Source organism: Nelumbo lutea, chromosome 2 (assembly GCF_056320005.1).
Source record: "Nelumbo lutea isolate HS-2025 chromosome 2, American lotus-T2T, whole genome shotgun sequence".
NCBI classification, from domain to species: domain Eukaryota; kingdom Viridiplantae; phylum Streptophyta; class Magnoliopsida; order Proteales; family Nelumbonaceae; genus Nelumbo; species Nelumbo lutea.
The window spans coordinates 57549506-57572369 of record NC_142685.1 but is presented as its reverse complement, the minus strand read 5'-3'; the positions used below and the strand labels follow the sequence as shown (position 1 = coordinate 57572369).

General features: G+C 39.6%; 1 protein-coding gene across 1 annotated transcript in view; it reads left to right on the top strand.

Moving 5' to 3' along the window:
• The first annotated feature begins 2013 nt into the window (after positions 1 to 2013).
• The window catches only part of LOC148870917 (uncharacterized), a 72916-nt gene continuing 52065 nt past the window's right edge, over positions 2014 to 22864 (top strand). The window contains exons 1-5 of the mRNA XM_088972431.1: positions 2014 to 2617; positions 6689 to 6767; positions 6870 to 6950; positions 7067 to 7132; positions 20935 to 20973. Of these exons, the coding sequence (XP_088828557.1) occupies positions 2139 to 2617; positions 6689 to 6767; positions 6870 to 6950; positions 7067 to 7132; positions 20935 to 20973 (744 nt within the window). The 5' untranslated portion in view covers positions 2014 to 2138. The remainder of the gene's footprint in view (positions 2618 to 6688; positions 6768 to 6869; positions 6951 to 7066; positions 7133 to 20934; positions 20974 to 22864) is intronic.

The following is a 22864-nucleotide window of genomic DNA, read 5'->3' as shown; positions in this document are numbered from 1 at the left end:
AAAAGGAGTTTTGTCAACCCGTATACCAAAAAATGCAAAAATTGTAGATAAATGCAGAAAAAATAGTAGAAATTTTGTAGAAAATGAAAAAAAAAACAAACCATTAAATTACAAAAAAAAATGCAAAATTAAAAATTGTAGAAATTTTAGAACTTTTCGTAGAAAAATTTCAAACAATACCAGAAAATGCATGAAAACACTAGAAAATGCAAAAAATATGCAGAAAAAAAAACACAAAAATTTTGTAGAAAATGAAGAAAAATACCAAAAAATTATAGAAAGTGTAGAAAAATACCAGAAAATTACAAAGAATGAAGAAAATTACCAAAAATAGCAGAAATTGTAGGAAATGCAAATGCATAACTTTTATAAAAGTGCTTTCACAAAAGTACTTTTATAAAAGTACTTCCATAAAAGTTATTTCATACAAAAGTACTTTCATAAAGTGCTTTTATGCTTTTAAAAAGTGCTTTCATAAAAGTACTTTTATAAAAGAGCATTTATGCTTTCATAAAGTACTTTCATAAAAGTGATTTTGTGTAAAAGTACTTTTGTAAAATTGCTTTCATAAAAGTATTTTTTATAAAAGTGCTTTCATGTAAAAGTACTTTTATAAAAGTGCTTTTGTAAAAATCCTTTTCATAAATGTACTTTATAAAATTATTTTTATGCAAAATTGCATGTGAACATGACAATTAATAAATTCTATTTTATTTCACATTTAATCTCAAAATGAAGTGTGGTATGGTGGTTTGGAATTGCAATGAAGTGTGGGGTGCCGCTAGGAAGCCTGAGTTTGAGTCACTTCACCTTTTTTTGAGATTTGGTGAGTATAGATAGAGTTGACTTTGACCCAACCCATCCTAACCTTAATGGGTACCCTTGACCTAATCCACGCTAACCCTAATGGGTTACTCGACCCATATTGACTTGCCAATAGATTGGGTGGGTATAGACAAGTGGGTTGGGTGGGTCAAATGGGATTGGGGACAAGATTGCCGACAGGGCTGCAAGTCAGGCCAAGTTAGGCTAGGTTAAGGCCAACCCTAGCCCAATTGTAAGTTCCAAACCCCCAACACTAACTCTAACCCAACTCGACCTTCAACCCAATCTACTCAACCCTAACCCTAACCCTAACTCTAATTAAATTCCTTCAACTCTAATCCAATCCAAAGTTGACTTTGGGTTGGGCTGGGCTTGGGTTAGGCCCAACCCAACATTCTTCCCCCTTAAAATCTCATAAAACTATTTAATCTCGAATGTTAACTCACTTTTCACTATATATATTAATTCTATGTTTTATTAGTATTTGTTTGTTGATATTTTTATTAGTTATTTTAGTACAAAATAAAAAAAGAAGTGTTTGAAATGATTATAATTTACTATGAGTTATGGCTTCTGATAGATCTTGTATAGGCACCAAACGTTAAAGAGGAGATAAAGAATAAAATATTCAAAAATTATTAAATATGTTATTAAGATTTTAGTCTCTTCATTTAGTAATATCTTTAAAGAAAGACATGATAATATGTAGTGAGGGCTATACAATTATTGTACATCTAAAAAATCAATGTAATATATATAATATATAACATATATTTATATATGACATATACTATAGAGTCAGGTTGAATCCGGTTGCCCAATGGATCAATCCTAATCTAACCCAAAATAAAGTCGGATTCAAAAATTTCAATCCTAACCCTAACTAGAGCATCAATCCCACAGGATTGGGTTCGGGTCAACGCGGCCCAAGTTACAGCCATAATTGCCAGCCCTAACGTCAATCACCAAGACTTTGTGGATAGTCTTGGCCATTAACTTATTGTAGAGGTGAGACCCAATGAACCCGCCGGCTCCAATCATGCTAATATTATCTAGTAAACAAAAAATTTGCCACGTAAAACTATAGGGGTATATAAGTAATTGATCCTTCAATCATCTAGCTCGGTCGAAACAGGACACTCGAGTCACTGAAGTAATTGTAAATACAGGCGATAAAACGGTTGAAAATCGCAGGAAAACCTCTCCTTTTTACCTGCGGACTACAACAGCGTCAGAGTCGCCTCCCCCTACCCTTCCTTTTGAAACGCTTTTCCTTCTCACAGAAGTATACTCTCCCTGCCTTTCTGCATCACATGTCGAACAGCCATCTCTCTTATCTTCCCGAAGACGATGAAACAGAGAATGAACTTGAAGACGAAGGCGAAGGCGAAGACGAAGGCGAAGGCGAAGACGAAGACGAAGAAGAAGACGATGATGACGAAGATTATGTTCCACCTACAGGGATAGACATTGTTCCACAAAACCCACTTTCAGATTTTGTTCAACACGCTTCCATGGAAAACGAACTGCAAGAGCAAGACGCAGACGGGTTCGTTCCTCAGGTTCCGGCAAATGCAGCACCACAAATCATCGAAGTAGAAGATGAAGAAGAACAAGAAGAGGATCGAAGAAGAAGAAGAGAACAAGGAGAAGCATCGTCTTCATCATCAAAGAGAGTAGTAGAATGTGAAGAAAATAATACCACGGCACAACCGAATCTGAACGATGTGGTTGGTACAAGCTGTCCTATTTGCATGGAATGTTGGACCTCTGACGGTACACATCAATCCAGGTTCGAAATCCCATTTCCCTTACCTTAAACCTCTTTTAGATTTCTCTATCCGTTTTTTTTGCAATTATATTCTGAAGAGTACTTCAATTTCAGTTTGGTATAGAGACATTAACATGGAAATTATGCATTGGTATTGCTTTGGTTAATTATTTAGTTTCTGAAGGTTTAGTTTGAAGATTTATGTTTCTGATAAGTGCCATATTAACATGGAAATTATTTGGTTTGTGAATCTTCAAGTTAAATAAAAGTAGAATAAAATAAGAGGGGAAACCGGTAGAAATCTTCCCTATTAGTCTCGGCCTGAAAGAGAAAGGCACAGAGAGATATGAGAAGAACTAGAGCTGAAAGCTGTGGAGATCGAGTCTGTTTGTCTGTCTAGCTGCCGCTCACTTTTATTCATTTACTAAATAAATAATAAATGACCGCTTTACCCCTGACTAAGAAAGGAGAGAAAAATAACAAAACATAATGTGTAATCTCAACTAATCCCCTGCCACCCATAAACAGAAAAAAAGATAAATAAAGACATTTCAACACTCGCCGTCAAGTTGGAGCATAAATATCATAGAATTCCAACTTGTTACAAATATAACTCATTCTTGCACGATTTACACCTTTAGTGAAAAAGTTGGCTAACTGATCTTCTGACTTCACATAGTGTGTAACAACTTCTCCACTTGCTACATTTTATTCTCACAAAATGGTAATCCACTTCTATGTGTTTGGTCATCTCATGGAATACTGGGTTAGTGGATATGTGGGTGGCAACTTGATTATCACAAAACAACTTAATAGGAGAGGGTACATCTATCCCAATTTCTTATAATAAGCGCTTAAACCACACCAACTCACAAGTAGTATGAGCCATGGCTATATACTCTGCTTCTCCAGTACTTCTAGCAACTACAATTTGCTTCTTGCTTTTCTAAGAAATTAAATTACTCCTAAGGAAGGTGTCATAACCTGTGGTGGACCTCCTATTTGTGTTGGACCTTGCCCAGTTTGCATCTGAATACCTTTCTAAGGATAACTCACCTCCCTTCTTATATAACAACCCTCGGCTAGGAGTACCTTTCACATATCTCAATATCCTTACAATTGCTTACCAGTGGCTGGTTCTGGAGTTTCGCATGGACTGACTAACCACACCCACACTAAATGAATGTATGGTCTCATAATGGTGAGGTAAATGAGCTTGCCAACTAGTCTTTTGTACCTTTGTGGATCATCCAAGGGCTCCTCCTCACCATATGAAATCTCCACATTTGGATCAATTGGAGTTTTAATTGGTTTAGCTCCTAGTAATACTGTCTCCTCCAATAAGTCTAGAACATACTTACGTTGGAAAAGGGAGATTTCAAATTTGGATCTAGCAACTTCAATACCCAAAAAATATTTGAGGTGTTCCAAATCCTTAGTCTGAAATTGTTGTTGCAAAAACTGTTTCAACTCCCTAATTCCCTCACCATCATTGCCTGTAATGATTATATCATCACCATAAACTGCCAAGATAATTTTTTCGATTGGTATGTCTTTGCTAAGCACAGAATGGTCCACACTACACCGCTTTAAGCCGATTTGCTTTACCACATTGCTAGATTTTTCCATGGTTTAAAATGTCATGACATTTCGCTAATGTCGCCCGACTTATGTTGGTGTCGAGACATACTGACTTGAATTAAAAAAAAGAAAACAAAATGTCGGTTGATATTTCAACCATTTTGGTAAATATCACCTATGTCGTTTAAAAAAAACAAAAAAAATACAATATATCGAAACATTTCATCCAAATGTCAACAAATCAGCAGCATATTATTCAAAGTGAAGACAATCAAATTTCATCATAAGCAAAAAGAGAAAATGATGAAGATTAAATGGGAAAAAAGAAGTTTTCAGTTTACTTACCTGAAGCCGGACGAACTACAACTTCATGCTCGAATAGGCACAGGAGTGGCTTCTACCCTCGGTCTTGCGCTGAAATACCTTATTGGAACAAGACGCAGGACATTGGACATGTAAAACTCCAAAAGAAATTGCTCTCATCTCACTCTCAAGTCTCATCTTGATTCAGGTATGCAATACCATCCCTATTTCCCTCTCACAGTGAATAACCATGAAAAATAAGGGTAAACAAGGAAAAAAATAGAAGATGAGGAGTTGAGGAGAATGCTTGTCTTCATCTTCCTCTTCTATTTCTTTGTCTTCATCTGTGGATTCTTAAAATCCTCGCACAGCCGCACTGCATCGAAACAGTAAGGATATGCAATACCATCCCTATTTCTTATAGTCTTATTATAAGTCATAACCATTGGACTGACTTTTTTTTTGATTGGAAACGATAACTTCATTAAGCAAATTAGGAAATTTCATGTACAACTGTCAGCCCCAGAATAGGTGTTGACTCCAAAAGACCTTTTTTAGAATTCTGCCTGGAATAGCCTTTCCCTCAATATCCCCTGTTTTGCTAAAGTATCAGCTAGTCCATTAGCTGATCTTCTAGTCCATTTGAAAGAAGTCCCAATCTCCTTTGTTATGTTGGTGGTCTCATAGTTTTCAGGGTGTTAAGGCGAGGCTAGGCGACCACGGGCGCCCAGGCACCTAGGCGTTGGAATTTTAAAATATTAATTTTCTTGGGTTTTTACTTTATCTATGCTTTTCTAAGCTATTTTATTGGTTTTGTGTGCTAACTAGCAAGCATGTACACTAACTATTAACTCTATAAATCATTCAAATGAGTATAAGCTATAAATTTCATATAACTAGCAAGCATGAACACAGTACACTAACTAGCAAGCATGTGCACTAACTATTAACTGAAAAAAAAAGTGCAGAAACTAGGAAGGGAGGAGAGGAGTATAGGGGCGGAAGAAGAAGAGGAAGAAGAAGAAGTATAGGGGATTAGGGGCAGGGAGGAGTGTAGAACCCTTTTTTTTTTTTTTTTTAAAGGACTGAGAGTCTGAGACTATCGACTGAGAACAGTCAGGGGCGGAGTCCCTAAAAAGGGACGGAGACTAGGACTAGCGACTGAGAACAATCAGGGGCGGAAGAAGAAGAAGAAGAAGAAGAAGTCTTCGGTTCTCCTCCCTCTCCAATCGAATCGAAAAAACCCTTATGCATGTAACTGAAGAAGAAGAAAAAGGCTTTGTATTGTTGTCTTAATAATAAAATAATGATAGTATGTAACCGTTATTTTTAAAGAATAAAACATCTAATAAAATATCAAAATTACAAATTAAAAAATTGTTAGATGAATGTAGGTGGCCGCCTAGTCGCTGAGGCACCCGCTTAAGTCTCTGGGCTGCAACCTTTTCCAGTCTCTATAAATGTCCTCAGCTGAGAAATCCTTAAACGGGTCAATTGATTTTAGCCAATGTGTGACCCTGATGGACATTCTTTCAATAGTTTCCTCCGTAGATTTCTCCACTCCATTGAGGATTCTATTATTTCTTTTTTTCCCAAACTGACCAGAGAACAGCTGCTCTTGTTGCTCTCCACATGACTCTATGATGCCTCTTCGGTTGCCTGAAAAAAACTTGGGTTAAATAAGATTACCATTGGACTGACTTCGAATCTTATGGTTGTAAGGTTTTTCAGAAGCACTCTTACATCTATGAGTGGAAACCAGTTATTTGTTCCCACATATGAACTAAATGGCCAATTAGTTGAAAAAAGGTAATGGTGGTATAGAATAGAGGTTCTTCAAAGGTTTTGAAAGAGAACCTTGTAAGGGTCTAGGGTTTTGCGTAAAAACTACAGGAAATCATTCATCGTTTTTTGTTCTCTGCTATAATGAAGTACAAGCTTGATTTGCTCATCTGGATGTAGGCTTTGATGCCAAACTATGTAAAATCTGCTTGTGTTTTGTTACGTTAATTATTCATTGTTGAAGTTCTCTGCAAAATTGAGGTTGAAGTTGATAGGTCCACCTAAAGCACGTATGCATTGCTAATTGCTTGAATTTAACATTTTGACCAGTAAGAAGCTTGAACACAATTAATTTTCATTCCAAAATTCATTACTTCTGTAGCATTCATTTTTTTTTACATGGTTATCACATTTCAAGAATTGCAGTTGTCTTCCTTGTGGACATGTCTATGGTAAGTCATGCATTGAACGATGGATTCGACAATGTGGAAGACATTGTGGGAAGGTACTTTCTGTCTGAATAGTACTCTGTTAATTTTTATCTTATTTCTAGAAGAGATACAATTGCTTCCTGTTATCTTTTCACTTAAGCTTTGTTTTTTTACAGTGTCCTCAATGCAATAGGAGGTGTACATTAAAAGAAATCATATTGCTTTATCCACCACCAATTGTTGTTGTTGATCAAACGGTCAGTTTGTATTTCATGGGTTCTTTCATAAAAAAAAGTAATTTTTTACTGCACCTGCACCTGCTATACTAATTACAACATTGATGATAATCACGATGGGCTCTGGTTGTCTGCAGATGATAGAATCTCATGAAGCTAGAATTAAATCTCTTGAGTCCGAACTTGAATATTACAAGTTTACGGTAAAACTTCCTGGAAAAGAAATTCCAAATTTTCTTTGTATTCTGTATTTTTGATTTTATGTTTCTTTTCCAAAATGCTAGAGGGTTTCACATGACACAATTAGTACCTTAGTGTCTCTTCTCTTTTTCACTTTCTTTTTCTCAAGATCTCTTTTATTTACAATAGTTTTTCTTCTACCCGTCTAAAGGAGGGGCTCATGAAAAAGAAATACTAGCCCTTAAGTTGGAAAATTTTTCATTGCTGATATTTGCATGTATAATGTATGAGACAAAGGGTATGCCATTGTTAGCTATATTGTGTATTGAGGAGGATGTTGCCATAATGAAAGATTTAAGGCTGCGTTTGGTTTGAAGGAAATAGTAGGGAAAGGAAAGGAAAGGAGAAGGGTGACGGTCAAACCTAACATAGCCTAAGGGGCAAGGAGAAGGGTGACGGTCAAACCTCTTGGGGTGGAAGTGAGGGAATGTTTTTATTGTCCAAAAGATGAGAAGAAGAAGAAAAGGAAGAGAGAAAAAGATTTGAGAGCCAAAAAGTTAGGCAGACAGTGCTAGCTTTTAGTATTTATACTGGGGCGACATAAACAAATAAAAGAAAGGGAGAAATTACAACAATACCCCTGTGGTACTAATTTGAGTATACTAACAGACTTTTAACGCTCCCCCTCAAGTTGGGACATAGATATCAATCATGCCCAACTTGTCACATAAATCATGATGTCACAAGTGATGTAACCCCTTTGTGAAGATGTCTGCAAGTTGGTCTTCAGAATTGACATATGCTTCCCCTTTGACAACCTTTTCTTTGATAAAATGTTTGTCGACTTTGATGTGTTTAGTTCTATCATGCAACATTGGATTAGCAACAATGTTTATGGCTGCTTTGTTATCACAATATAAGGTCATATGTTCATCCCAACTCACTCAACAAGTTTTTTAGCCACATAATTTTGGCCACTCCATGAGACATTGCCCTATATTCAGCTTTAGCACTGGACCTAGCCACCACATTCTGTTTTTTGCTTTTCCCTGTGACTAGGTTCCCTCCTACAAAAGTATAGTAGCCGCTTGTAGATTTCCTATCACTCAGGGATCCTTCAGTATACACTTCAACATTCAAATGCACTTGGAAATTTCTTAAGATATCTGAGGATTCTTTCAGCTGCTTCAAGATGGGTGGTCTTATGGGCATGCATGAATTGACTAAGAACATCCACTACATAAGCAATGTCTGGTTGAGTCATGGATAGATATAGCAATATTCCTACAAGCCTATGAAATTGTTTCACATCTTTGATGAATTCACCTTGCAATCACCTAATTTGTGATTAGGATCAATGGGAGAATCAATAGGTTTCACTCCCAATTTTCTTGTATCTTGGAGTAGATCTAAGACATACTTTCTTTGGGAAATGAAGATTTTTTCCAAGGAAGTACCTTAAAGGACCTAGATCTTTCACCTCAAATTGAGTAGTAAGAAATCCTTTGAACTTTTGAATTTCATTTTTCCAATCACTAGTGATAACTATATCAACAACATACACTATTAGGGTTGCAGTTTTTCCTTCCCCTCTTTTCACAAACGTGTGATTAGATTGACACTACTTGTAGCCTATTTGTTGAGCTACATGAAACTTGTTGAACTAGGCTCTTGGTGATTGTTTCAAGCCATATAATGACTTTTTTAATCTACATACTTTCTGTTCATAACCTTGAGCCCGAAAACTAGGGGATTGTACCATGTACATTTCTTCTTCAAGATTACTATTTATAAATGCATTCATGATATCTAGTTGATGAAGGTCTCAATCAAGATTAATGGCTAAAGAGAAGATGACTCTTAATGGAATTCATCTTAGAAACTGGTGCAAAGGTTTCTGCATAATCCATTCCATACACTTGTGTAAACCCTTTTGCCACTAAATGAGCTTTATACCGCTCCATTGTGCCATCAACCCTATGTTTTACTGCAAAAATCCATTTACATCCAATTGGTTCATTCCCCTTAGGAAGATCCACCAATTCCTATGTACCATTTTTTATTCAAAACATTAATTTATTCCTTCATTACATCTGTCCATTCAGGCACCAACAAAGCTTCTGCACATTCTTAGGAATATGGACATTGTCAATGGAAGAAAGAAAGGCTCGGAAGGAAGGTGAAATGTTCTTATAGGAAACAAAATGAGAAATGAGATGTTTATTGGTGCAAGACCTAACACCCTTCCGGTGAGTAATAGGAAGGTCAAGGTCATCAACAATGGATGTATTAATAGCAATAGGGTCAGAAACATCAAGGAACCAAGGTACTTGGTTGGGTAGGATCCACCCCAAGAAAACTTGATGGCATTGGTGGTACAACTTCTAGGTGCTCCACAACTCCTGAACATGGTTGGCCTTTGTGACGACGAAAGTAAACACGAAAGGGAGGAGGACAAGGAAGAGGAGGGAGCTGAACCTGTTTTTCCTCATTCCTACACTCCCCCTGAAGAGAAACAGGGAAGAAAGGCTCACTCTCAAAGAAAGAGACATTCATAGAAATGTAATATTTTCGATAGACTGGATTAAAGCACCGGTACCGCTTTTGAGTTGTGGAGTACCCCAAGAAGATGCAAGGAATAGCATGAGAATCCAATTTTCCACGGGTGGGTCATAGGTTTTGAGCAAGCAATGACAACCAAACATACGTGGAAGAATAGAAAGGAGCTTTGGGAAAAAAGGAGATGATGTGGGGCTTTGAACTCTAACTAGCGAGAGGGCATACAATTAATGAGATAAGCAATACAAAGGACAACCTCAAGCCAAAAAAGTTTTGGGACATTCATATGAATCAGTGACCCCCTAGCCACTTCAAGAAGATGTCGGTTTTTTCTTTCAACAACACCATTTTGTTGGGGGTGTTTGGGCACATGAGCTATGGTGAAGTGATTCAAGCAAAGCAAAGAACTCTGTGAGATCATTATGAAAGTATTCTTTGGCATTATTGGATTGGAAGACTTGGATTTCAGTTTGAAATTGGGTGAAGATCATTCGTTGGAAAGTTTGGATAATTTTTGGTACTTGATTCCTAGTTTGCATGGGATACACCCATGTGTATCTGGAGTAATCATCAATAAAGGTAATAAAATACTTGTAGCCACTCTCAGATGGTAAAGTAACATGGCCCCAAACATTAGAGTGAGCAATATGGAAAGTGATGAGGGCAGATTTGGCCCTCCAGTGAAATTGTGACACGTGGCACCTTGTGACAACTAGGTAAACACCTAGCCAACAAACTTACGAAGTTGGTGACCCACCTAGGCACTAGTCTGGCCGGCCTGGCGCGACCTGCGCGCTGCCTGGCGCGTGGCCTGCGCGAACTGCGCACGGCTTGGCACGCGGCCTGCGCGCGGCTTGGCATGCGGCCTGTGCGACCTGGCCGACCTGGACCAGCCTAGCACATGATCCGGCCAAGCCGCCCATAAGGCGCCCACCGACAAACCTGGCCTAGACACTGACTCGCCGACTGACACAGGCGCCAACCTGGCGACTTGGCCCAGACACTGACCCGTCGACTGACGCAGGTGCCCCCCTGACAACCCGGCCTAGGCGCCGACCCGGTTCTGACAGGATGCGATGAGTTTTACCGTTTGGAGGCTTTTCACCCACCTAACCCGCGATGACTCCGGTATATAAAGACCTCACCCCCCAAAGGGGAGGAGGATGGAAAAAAGGGAAGTAACCCCTGCTCTCTAGCTCTCTCATATTATCTTCAAAGCTCTCTACAATAGGAGTGCTAACTTAAGCGTCGGAGAGCCCCCGCCGGGAAAATACCCCTGGGACCTCTGATTCAGTTCTCGCAGGTCCCTCAGCTCCCGCCGCCTACAAAGAGAAGGAAAAGATGGAGTTCTCGCAGGTCCCTCAGCCACCTACAAAGAGGAGGAAAAGATGGAGTTCTCGCAGGTCCCTTAGCTCCCGCCACCTACAAAGAGGAGGAAGAGATGGAGTTCTCGCAGGTCCCTCAGCTCCCACTGCCTACAAAGGAAAGAAGGCCACCTCATGCTGAGGGCAGTCGGATTGCGCCGCACCAGGGAGCTCTACCATTCTCTAAGTCACCGGCCGCCTAGTAGGGAGTTCACCACCGGGCAGTTTGCCACCAAGCAGTTCGCCACCGAGCAGCTCGCCACCAGGCAGTTCGCCACCGGGCAGTTCGCCACCAGGCAGCTCGCCACCAGGCAGTTCACCACCGGGCAGTTCGCCACCAGGGAGTTCGCTACCAGGCAGTTCGCCACCAGACAGTTCGCCACTAGACAATTCTCCCCCAGGTAGTTCGCCACCAGACAATTCGCCATCGGGCAGTTCGCCACTAGGCAGTTCTCCCCCAGGTAGTTCTCCACCAAGCAGTTCGCCAGTAGGCAGTTCACCACCAAGTAGCTCATCACTAAGGCACGCCACCGCCAGGTCAAATGACGAGGTACTTAGCCAAAAAATTTTACATCACAAAACATTGGTACGTGGCCGAAAACGGTTACATCAATTGGCGCCGTTTGTGGGAACACGCTACAAAAAGCTAAGTTCTCATCCTACAAAAGCTAAGTTCTCATCTTACCAGAGCTAAGTCCTCACTTTTTAGCTATCGCTTTATAGTTTACATTTTTTATGAACTCAAAGACTATGCAGGGAGCTAACGGACTAAGTAGCTCTACCAACCTTACTTTCAATTCAGATAATGCCACATCAGTCCTCTCCGCAAGGTCCCCCCTACAAAGATGAGCTCTTCGTGGCTTCTGTGGGAGTTGGCAGCCAACTGACTACATAGGCGCCCTTACCGGTCGAGACTTCCAAGGCTCCCATGTGAGCTGGCAACCTAAAGTTAGTAGTGCTGCCCCCGAAGGTCGAGCTCTTAGTAGCTTCTTGTAGGAGTAGGTGACCGACATACGAAGCTGATGCAGGCCAAGCCTACGGGCCACATTACTACTTAAGACCCGGTCGCCTCTCCGGCACGGGCAAAGTTAGAAAAGAGTAGACCACTGGTCACTCCCAAAGCCTATGGGCCACATTACTACTTAAGACCCGGTCGCCTCTCCGACACAGGCAAAAGTCAAAGAAGAGTAGACTATGAGTCGCTCCCAAAGCCTACGGGCCACACTAGTAATTGGATCAGCACTTACTAGCTCATCGACTTACGGGCCAAAAGAAATCTACTCCCTTCGCTGAAGTTACTATCAACTCGGGAGTGGGGGGCTATTGATGAGAGCAAATTTGGCCCTCCAGTGAAATTGTGACACGTGGCACCTCGTGACAACTAGGTAAACACCCAGCCAACAAACTTGCGAAGTTGGCGACCCACCCGGGCACTAGTCTGGCCGGCCTGACGCGACCTACGCGCGGCCTGACGCGCGCTTGCGCGACCTGCGCGAACTGCGCACAGCTTGGCACGCGGCCTGCGCGACCTGGCCAACCTGGACCAGCCTAGCACATGATCCGGCCAAGTCGCCCATAAGGCACCCACCGACAAACCTGGCCTAGACACTGACCCGCCGGCTGACACAGGCGCCAACCTGGCGACCTGGCCCAGACACTGACCTGCCGACTGACGCAGGCGCCCCCCTGACAACCCGGCCCAGGCGCCGACCTGGCCGCCTGACACAAGCGCCAGCCTGACGACCTCAAGGAGTTCACCACCATACCCCGGTTCTGACAAGATGCGACGAGTCTTACCGTTTGGAGGCTTTTCACCCACCTAACCCGCGAGGACTCCGGTATATAAAGACCTCACCCCCCAAAGGGGAGGAGGATGGAAAAAAGGGATGTAACCCCTGCTCTCTAGCTCTCTCATATTATCTTCAAAGCTCTCTACAATAGGAGTGCTAACTTAAGCGTCGGAGAGCCCCCGCCGGGAAAATACCCCCGGGACCTCTGATTCAGTTCTCGCAGGTCCCTCAGCTCCCGCCGCCTACAAAGAGAAGGAAAAGATGGAGTTCTCGTAGGTCCCTCAGCCACCTACGAAGAGGAGGAAAAGATGGAGTTCTCGTAGGTCCCTCAGCTCCCGCCACCTACAAAGAGGAGGAAGAGATGGAGTTCTCACAGGTCCCTCAGCTCCCACTGCTTACAAAGAAGACCACCTCATGCTGAGGGCAGTCGGATTACGCCGCACTAGGGAGCACCATTCTCTAAGTCACCGGCCGCCTAGTAGGGAGTTCGCCACCGGGCAGTTCGCCACCAGGCAGTTCGCCACCGGGCAGTTCGCCACCAGGCAGTTCGCCACCAGACAATTCGCCATCGGGCAGTTCGCCACCAGGCAGTTTGCCTCGAGGCAGTTCTCCACCAAGCAGTTCGCCAGTAGGCAGTTCACCACCAAGTAGCTCATCACTAAGGCACGCCACCACCAGGTCAAATGACGAGGTACTTAGCCAAAAAATTTTACATCACAAAACATTGGTACGTGGCCGAAAACGGTTACATCAGAAAGGAAATTCAGGTTTATTATTTTCGAAGAAAAAAGAGTTTTACAATGTTTACTCAATTGACACGTTTGACACGTAAACTCTGATTCAGACACTAACTTAAACAACTTTGGGAATACCAATTTCAAAGACTCAAAAGATAAATGACCAAGATGACTGTGCCATAAATAACCTTACTCTTACAGGATTGACTCTTAGACTCTGTGACTAGCCTTATTCTCTAGCATATAGAGTCCATCCACCATATGTCCTCTAACAATCGTCTTCCTCGATGCCAAATCCTGGATCACACAATAAGAAGGGAAAAAAGTCACAAAGCAATTTAATGGAATAGTGATACTACTAATAGGGAATTTTGAAATATGTAAAACATTAGAAAGGGTAAGACCAAAGGGAAGAGAAATGGTTCCTTGACTAGTTATGGTAGTGTATGACCCATCAACAAGTCTCACCTTGTCTCTTCCAGAGAGAAGATGACAGGTCTAAAAGTAAGTGGACTTACCGGTCATATGTTTTGACGCTCTAGAATCAATTATCCAAGGAGAGTCAGGGGAATGAGATGATACATGGAAAGTTGTGGCAAAATTACTTGATGTAGACACAAATGAGGTTGGGGGAGGAGGAGCATCCATCTGACGAATTGCCCTAGCATAGAGTTCTAAATGGTCACGAAAGGAATTAATGATATCCTTCCTAGGGTCAGAATCAGAGGTGTGTATCTGAGTTATAGTAGTAGTAGGGGGGCTGATTCTCCTAAGTAGCCATGTTTGCTGTAGTGAGCTTTGTCGGACCTTGCTGTCCTGATTCTTATTCAGATGTGAACCTTGCTTCTTACTCAATTCCTGAGCGCATTTTGGCTTCCCATGAAGTTCCTAGCATGTATCATGGGTATGTCGAGACTTTTGGCAATGGGTGCACCATAGTTTGTCTTTCTCATCCACCCTTTTTTGAAAGTCCCCCTTCTTAAAGGGATTTCCCCCACTTGTAACAACATTCCCTTTTGCTGCCAATACAACTGCATCCCCCCAGAATTATTCATCAAATTTCTTGTACTTTCCTCTGTACTAATGCATATATCTCTTGGACAGATGGAAGATCCTTGCTGCCTAGGATCTGGACTCTAATGGATTCACACACGGGGTTCAATCCATGGAGAAATGAAAATACGCGCTGTTGGGAAACAAGGGACTTGTATGCTTTTGCATCTTCATTACACTTCTAGTCCACACTCTGATAGTGATTTAACTCCTTCTAGATGGAGGTCAAGTCTGAATAGTACACAGATAGACTCCTTTCCCTCTATTTGCAAATAGATGATTCCGCTTGTAATTGATAGATATTTGCATAGTGGCACAATTCAGAATAGGTTGAGTTTGCTTGTCCCCAAATCGCATAAGTTGTTTCAGCCCACATAAAATTTCTTCTTACTTGAAGACTTTAGGTCTTTGAAGAGTTTGTTTCCTAGTTTGTTTGAGTCAGTTTAGATGTCTAGTTTGAAATGTGAAAGTTGTGAACTTGCAAAGCATTGCAGAACAACCTATCTTTTGATCAATAAAAGAAGTAGTGTTCCTTTTGAAATTGTGCATACTGATGCTTGGGGACCACATATCATATCACTACTATGGGGGGATATAGATATTTCTTGTTGTTTGTTGATGACTATACTCGTTTTTCATGGGTTTACCTTATATGTTCTCGAGATGAGGTTCCTACCTTGACCTGGATCTTCCATCAGATGGTTTCGACCCAGTTTGGGGTCAAAATCAAAATTTTTAGATCTAATAATGCTAAAGAGTATTTTGCATAACCATTGTCTTTATATTTCCTTGACCATGGAATTATCCACTAGAGCACCTGTCCCCATATACCTTAGCAAAATGAGGTTGGTGAGAGGAAGAATATGCATATATTGGAGGTGGCTAGAAGCATTATGCTTAACTCCAATGTACCTATACATTTATGGGAGATGCTATTCATACAACTGTGTATCTCATTAACCGAATTCCTTAACGGGTTCTAGACATGAAAGTTCCGTTCACCCTATTATATCTTGATAAGGAGTTGTTTACTATTCCCCTTAAGACTTTTGGATGTACTAAATTTGTTCAAATTCTTGGACCTCATCATTTCAAATTCTTGTACCTATACATTTTTCTTGGGTATGCACAAACTTAAAAGGGATATTGCTACTATGAACTTATTCCAGGGAAACGATTTGTTTCTATGGATGCCACTTTCTTTGAGGATGTATTCTATTATCCTAGAGTTTCTTCTCAGGAGGAGAGTAGTAAGGTGGGGGCTCATTCATCAGAAATTCCATTACCTGTCCCAATCACTGAAGAAGAGTGTAGTGAGGAGGGGTGTCAAAGGTGCCGGGATTTGAGGGTATATCACAGGCGGTGGAGGCAGGTTGATTTCGGTCATCAGTAGTTTAGGTCAATTCCAATTCCCTCTGCGGATCCAAATCTAGGTACCCCAGTTCCTTTATCTTCAACTACAGATGAAATACCTTCCACTGTTGAGCCTTCTCCTCCATTGGATGATCTTGATCTTCCAATTGCAATCTGTAAAGGGAAGCGCCGTTGCACCTCATCTACAGCTCATTGTATTTCTCAGTTTCTATCTTATGATCAATTGTCTCCATCATACAAGTCTTTCTTGGCATCCATTGCTACTATTTCCATTCCTAGAACAGTGTAGGAAGCCTTGTTAATACTTGAGTGGAAGGATGCAATGAAGGTAGAAATGGATTCTCTTCTAAAGAATAATACATAGGAGTTAGTTGATCAACCTAAAGGGAAGAAACCAGTTGGGTGTTTATAGTGAAACATAATGCTGATGGTTCCATTGAAAGATATAAGGCATTAGTTGTAAAGGGGTTTACACAGACATATGGCATAAACTACTTGAAGACATTTGCACCAGTAGCAAAGATGAACACTATCAGAGTCTTACTATCTTTTGCAACCAATTTCTCGTGGCCATTGTTTCAGATGAATGTTAAAAATGCCTTCCTCAGTGGTGATTTGCAAGAAGAGGTGTACATGCATTTACCTCCTGGGTTCTATAGTGCAGAAGTAGGAAAAAAGGTTTTCTGGCTTAATAAGGCCTTATATGGATTGAAACAGTCTCCTAGAGACTGGTTTTATAGATTTAGACAGGCTCTTGAAAAATTCGGCTATGTGCAAGCCCAATCTGATCACACCCTTTTATTAAGAAAGTAGATTCCTCCCTAACCCTACTTGCTGTAGATGTGGATGATATTGTGGTGACAGGGAGTGATACCTGTGAGATTGACTCTCTTAAGCAACTCCTTTACCAAGAATTTGAGGTCAAAGACTTAGGAGAGCTATGTTATTTCCTAGGTATTGAGGTAGCACAGTCTAAACAGGGGATCTTTGTTTCTCAAAGGAAGTATGTTTTTGATCTGTTGAAAGAAATTGAGAAGCTAGGTGTTAAATTGCTGACACACCTATTGAACAAAATCATAAGATCAATGTAGAAGGTGGAGAGCCTTTTGAAGACAAAGTTATGTTTCAACGGTTGGTTGGGAAACTTCTCTACCTTTGCCTCACATGATCAAACATTTCTTATGTAGTCAGTGTTGTTAGCCAATATATGCATTCCCCCAGAACCACTCACCTACTTGTAGTTGAGAGGATATTGGCTTATTTGAAGAGGTGTCCAGGCAGAGGTATACTCTTCAAAGATAGTGGTCACATGAAAATAAAAGTTTACACAGATGTCGATTGGGTTGGGTGTGTTGATGATAGGATGTCTACCTCTGGGTATTGTGCTTTTATAGGGGGAATCATTGTTTCTTGGAGAAATAAGAAACAAAGTGTTGTTGCTCGCTCCAATGCTGAAGTTGAATATAGGTCTATGGCGAATGATGTGGTTGAAGTGTTATGGTTGAGATCCCTATTTGAAGAGTTGGGTATTGCTTATGAGAAGCCCTTGATGCTGTATTGTGATGCTGTTATTAACATTGTCCATAATCCGATACAGTATGACAGATCTAAGCATATCAAAGTGGATCGACACTTTATTAGAGAGAGAGTTGCTTCCCAAGAAGTGTGCCTTCCATATATCACCTCTAACATGCAGCTTGCAGATCTCTTCACTAAGGCAGTTACAAAGGCAAAGTTGGAGATAGACTTATGCAAGTTGGGAATGACTAATATCATTTCCCAACTTGAGGGTGTGGTCCACATGCTGTATGCCCATTTATGTTGCTTAGTTGGTAGTTGTTTTCTGTTATCTTTTAGCTTATGTAAGCAGTAGGGGTAATTCTGGTTTTTTCCCTGTTTTAAACCATTAATATAAATAGTTGAGTGGGGCGACAATCTTAGTTATGACCCACACTCTTCTTCGATTTTCTCCTCTTCTTATTCTCTCTTCTCCTTCTCCTTTTCTTCTCTTCTTCTTTTCTTCTCAGCTTTCTTTCTTGTTTATTTTACATTAAAACTAGGACTTGTTGCAGTCTTACTAGACAAGTACTTGATCAAAATCTAGAAGTCTAAGAGCCCGGTCTGGAATCAGGTTGCCCACTGTTGCTACCAGGTATTCAATACTTTTTGACTTGTCCTCAAAAACCCTTCTATTTGTCTCTTTCCATATAGACCAGCATACTGCAAACAAAATACATTTCCAAAGAATTCTAGCTTTGTTGCTTCCTCTAAGTTTGGGCCATTTGGAGAAGATCTCTGCTGGAAACAATGGTTGAAAGACACTTCGAACAAGAAGGAGAATTTCCAAATGAAGTTTGCTATATTGCATGAGAAGAACAAGTGAAGGACTGTTTCTTCCTCCTGGTTGTATAAGTAAAAGCAGCTTGCCAACTGTAATCCCCTAGACTTAAGGTGGTCAGAAGTAAGGATACTGTCATGCACCACTAGCCAAGTAAAGGCTTCTACCCTTGGGGGTACCGGGTTACCCCACACTCCTTTTATCTGGTCTAACACTCTGACTCCATTCCTTCTCTTGTTAGTGCCTTGTAGAATGACTTAACAGAGAATCTACCTTCTCTGCATTCTTTCCACCATAAGCCACCTTCTGTAGATCTAAAAATGTTGTACCTTCTAATTTTTCCAATAACAGAATACATTCTTCCACTTTTTGGTCCAATCAAGGTTTAAAATGTCGATGTCGATGGAAATGTCGCTTACGAAAATATAGGGCATATGTCGGAAACGTTGGAAATGTCGAGGGGAAATATTGTAAAAATTAGAGACATTGTGGAAATATTATGAAATATGTGGAAATATGCAAAGATATTTTGTAAAATGATAAAAGAAGCATTAATACATATTTCTAGACTATTATCTTATTCCCAACCATTATATAAAGCTAAGAAACTAAGATCAATAACAAATTAGTAAATGACAATTTACTGATTTATTATGCATTTTGATGTTTTTACAAGGTTACCTGATATGTTTTTTTCTTATTTTTAGTTCTGATTTTATTATAAATTCTAATATATTTATTTCACACTAGTAAATAGAAATACATTTATTCTGATTTTTTAAATATTAAAGTTATAATACATTATGTTTTATTATAAATTTAATAAACTGATTCTCCTTTTTGTAGTATTAAGATTATGATAAATTCTGATTTCTTATAAAAATTAATGAATTTATTATGATTTTTAATACTAAATTTATAATAAATTATGATTTAGTATAAAATTTATTAAATTTATTCTGATTTTTTATATTAAATGTAGAATATGGTTTATTATAAAATTTAATAAACATTTTTTTGATTTTAATAAATATTTAAAAAATACTAACTAGTTAATATTTTATTACTTGAAAAATATTTTATGTTTTATATTATAAAGTAATTAATTTATTCTTTTGTTTTTATATTTTGTTAATTATTTTTATAAATATTTTACTTGAAATATTAAATAGAAATATTAATGGAATAATCTATATTAATATACTGTATTATATTAAGATAATATTTTAATATATTATATTTTTAATGTACATTATTCGACATCTTGTCGACATAATAGGAAAAACCGTATTTTTTTGTTGGTTATTTGGACCAATTTGGTTGACATTTCCAAAATATAGGAAATGTCGACTGACATAATGTAATTTCTATATTACCATCCATTTCATGTCGGTGAGCCTCGACATCGACATATGTTGGGCGACATTAGCGACATTTGGCGACATTTGAAACCATGGGTCCAATAGAGGTCTTCGGAATTTCAGATTCCAAATCAATTGCTCCCCTCTCCACTCATAACACTGGCCTATTGAAACTTGTTGTTCTGTCAACTTGTATAATCTTGGGCAAACATCACAAAGTTTCCCTACCCTAAGCCACTCATCTTCCCAAAACATCACCCTAGAGACATCCCTTACTTTGAACTTGACCAAACTTCTAAACTCTTGATTGAAACTCATGATTTGTTTCCAACACTTACTCCATAAGAACTTCTTACTTCCCTTGATTCCCACCTAAACCTTTCCACTGCATATTTTTCAACCACCACCCTCCTCCATAAAGCCTCCCTCTCTCTCTCTCTCTTGCCTAAATCTCCACAATCATTTCCCTAGCAGTGCTTTGCTGAATAACTTTACCCATCTCAGCCCTAAACCTCTCCCCTCCTTTGACCTACACACCTTCTCCCACTTGACCATGTGAAATTTTTTGGATCCCCTACCCCTTCCCATAGAAAATCTCTTCGAATTTTCTCAAATTTCATAGCCACTTCTTTAGGGGGACACTTGGCAAAGAAAGATGGTAAGTTGGTAAACTGGACAGACTGCATATAATACAAGATCTAACCATACTCCCAAGTTTATGATATACGATCTCTACAAAATCAAATTATTTGGCTGGATCCCACTGGCATGTGTTAAAATGACCAAAATACCCCTACTATACAAAAATATGGAAATGCATAAAAAAACAGAAAAATTCATACATTGACTCTTTGTCTCCTTCATCACTTAAGCTTATGGGGAGTGGCTGTTGTGTGAAAGTCTTGTGATATTATTGGTTATGCTTCTTGGAAAGTTTTTTTAGATACCCTGTTTATCAAACATCAGAAATGCTATCTTGTTCTCACTCATTCTGAGGTTAGCTAATGATTTTGTGGCCGAATTGCTGAAGGAAGAGGATAGCACTCCATCATACTTCGCAGTTTCTGTTTGGACCATTTATGCATTTTTGTTTTTGTACCTGTTTTGGTATTCTACTAGGAAACTTTATCATTATTGATAAAGCGAAAACAAGATTACTGTTTGAAATTTTAATTCTAGTTATGAAATATGATTAGTCCTTGATAGAAAATAATACAATTTATTGATGTTCCACAATTGTAATTTGCAGCTTGCTAGTAGAGACATGGAAACTAATCAACTAAAGGCGGTATGCTATGTCTAAAATTTTCTTTTATTCTTACAAAATTTGGACGCGATTTGTCTGCTTATTACCTTATTACTGGTTTCATTATTGCCTCTTAATAATGGTTCTTGCAAACTATGATATCCATACTCTACAAGGGTGCTGTATTGTGTTGGCTACTTTAAATTTTAGTGTAAAATTCTGTACCTGACACCATGTCCAGCTGTCTTCTTGCTGTATCTGGGTAACATAGCTTGCATTACGTCAAAATCTTCTTATTCATGGCATATTGATATTTTTTGAAAAAAGTTAACCAATATTCATTAATAAAAAAAAAGCAGTACATGAGAAGATGTGCAAAGCAGGGGGAGAACCCCTACAAATTACAAAGGAGGAAGTTTGTTGCTATATAGTTGCTCTAAGAAAACACCACATTTTGCTAAGCCATCTGCTCTATGATTGTATTCCCTAGGAATCCAAACTAACTTTACATTTAGGCATTCCAAAGAGTCCCTGGCCTCTTTGGAATCTGTTGGAAACTCTACAGGCTCAAATCTTTGATCATAATCAGGATGACCAGTGGATTTGGACTTGGTCCAAGGATGGTGTTTTTTCAGTCAAAGCAATGGCTAATAGGCTTGGTAGCAGAGTGGCAGCGGAAGGTTTCCTGCAAAACAGATTTGGAATCGTACCTGCCCTTCTAAGTTAATTTTCTTATCTGGGCAATGGCTTTGGACAAAAGTCTGTCCCGTACCAATCTTGAAAGAAGAGGGCTGCAGATTCAGGATAAGTCTTGTGTCCTTTGTGATGATCATCTGGAAACTATGGACCATTTATGCATTCATTGCCCGTTTTCTACTCAGGTGTGGCATCATTTCTTGAAGACGGTGGGGATTTGTTGGGTCATGCCTAAATCAACTAAGGAGTTACTGTGCTGCTGAAAATCAGCAATTTGAAGAAAAGAGGGAAAGTGGTTTGGACCACTATTCCGGCAGCTGTGATTTGGGCCATTTGGTCTGAGAGAAACAACAGAATTTTTAATCAAAAAGTGAGAGGGGCAGAGGATATAGTTCAGCTGGCTGTTGGTAAACTGCTTTCTTGGATCTCAATCACTCATGAATTCAGAAACTCAAATGTAACTCATCTATTGAAAACTCAGTCAATCTGGTGTTTATAGTGAGAGTCCTTCAGACCTGTCTGTTTGTGGGCAGGTTTTGTTCTGTACTTTTATGAGTAAATTTTAATAAATTTACCTTACCTTTTCAAAAAAAAAAAGAGTCCCTGGCCTCTTCTAAATAGTGACTTATCTCCAAGGTTCCCCGTCTTTGTCTCTTAACCATTTTATGGCATTTGCTGAATCACCTGCAATGGTTATATTTTGAATTCCCAAACTTTTATTCTGATTCCTATGAGGGCAGCCATTACTTCAGTCTTTGTGGAATCTGCCACGCCAATTGGACCGCTGAAAGTCTAACAGATGTTGCCCCTTTCATCCCTTAATGTTCCTCCAATACCAGCTAATCCGGGATTACCTAAAGCACTTCCATCAAAGTTTAAGATCATCACACCTTCACTGATGGGTTCAGGAAGTCTCAAGGGTGGTTGATGGAGGTGAGGGAGAAATAAGAAAAGGTAAGCATCTCTATTGAGGTCATTGACTGAGACTTCTCTGAGAAGATCTGAATTCACCGTCCAGAGGTTGCACAGGTAAGAGATATCTGAAATTAACTCCTCCTGGGGCCTTGATTTGTTGTCAAAATGTCTTTTGTTTCTTTCATCCCAAACACTCCACAACACTGCGTGTAACACTGATTGTCAGTAAATTTTACCCCTCTTAAACCTGTTCCTTGCCACTGATGTAGAAAGTTCTTAACATGCTTGCCCAACTGTAACCTGGCATTTTCAAAAAATGGAA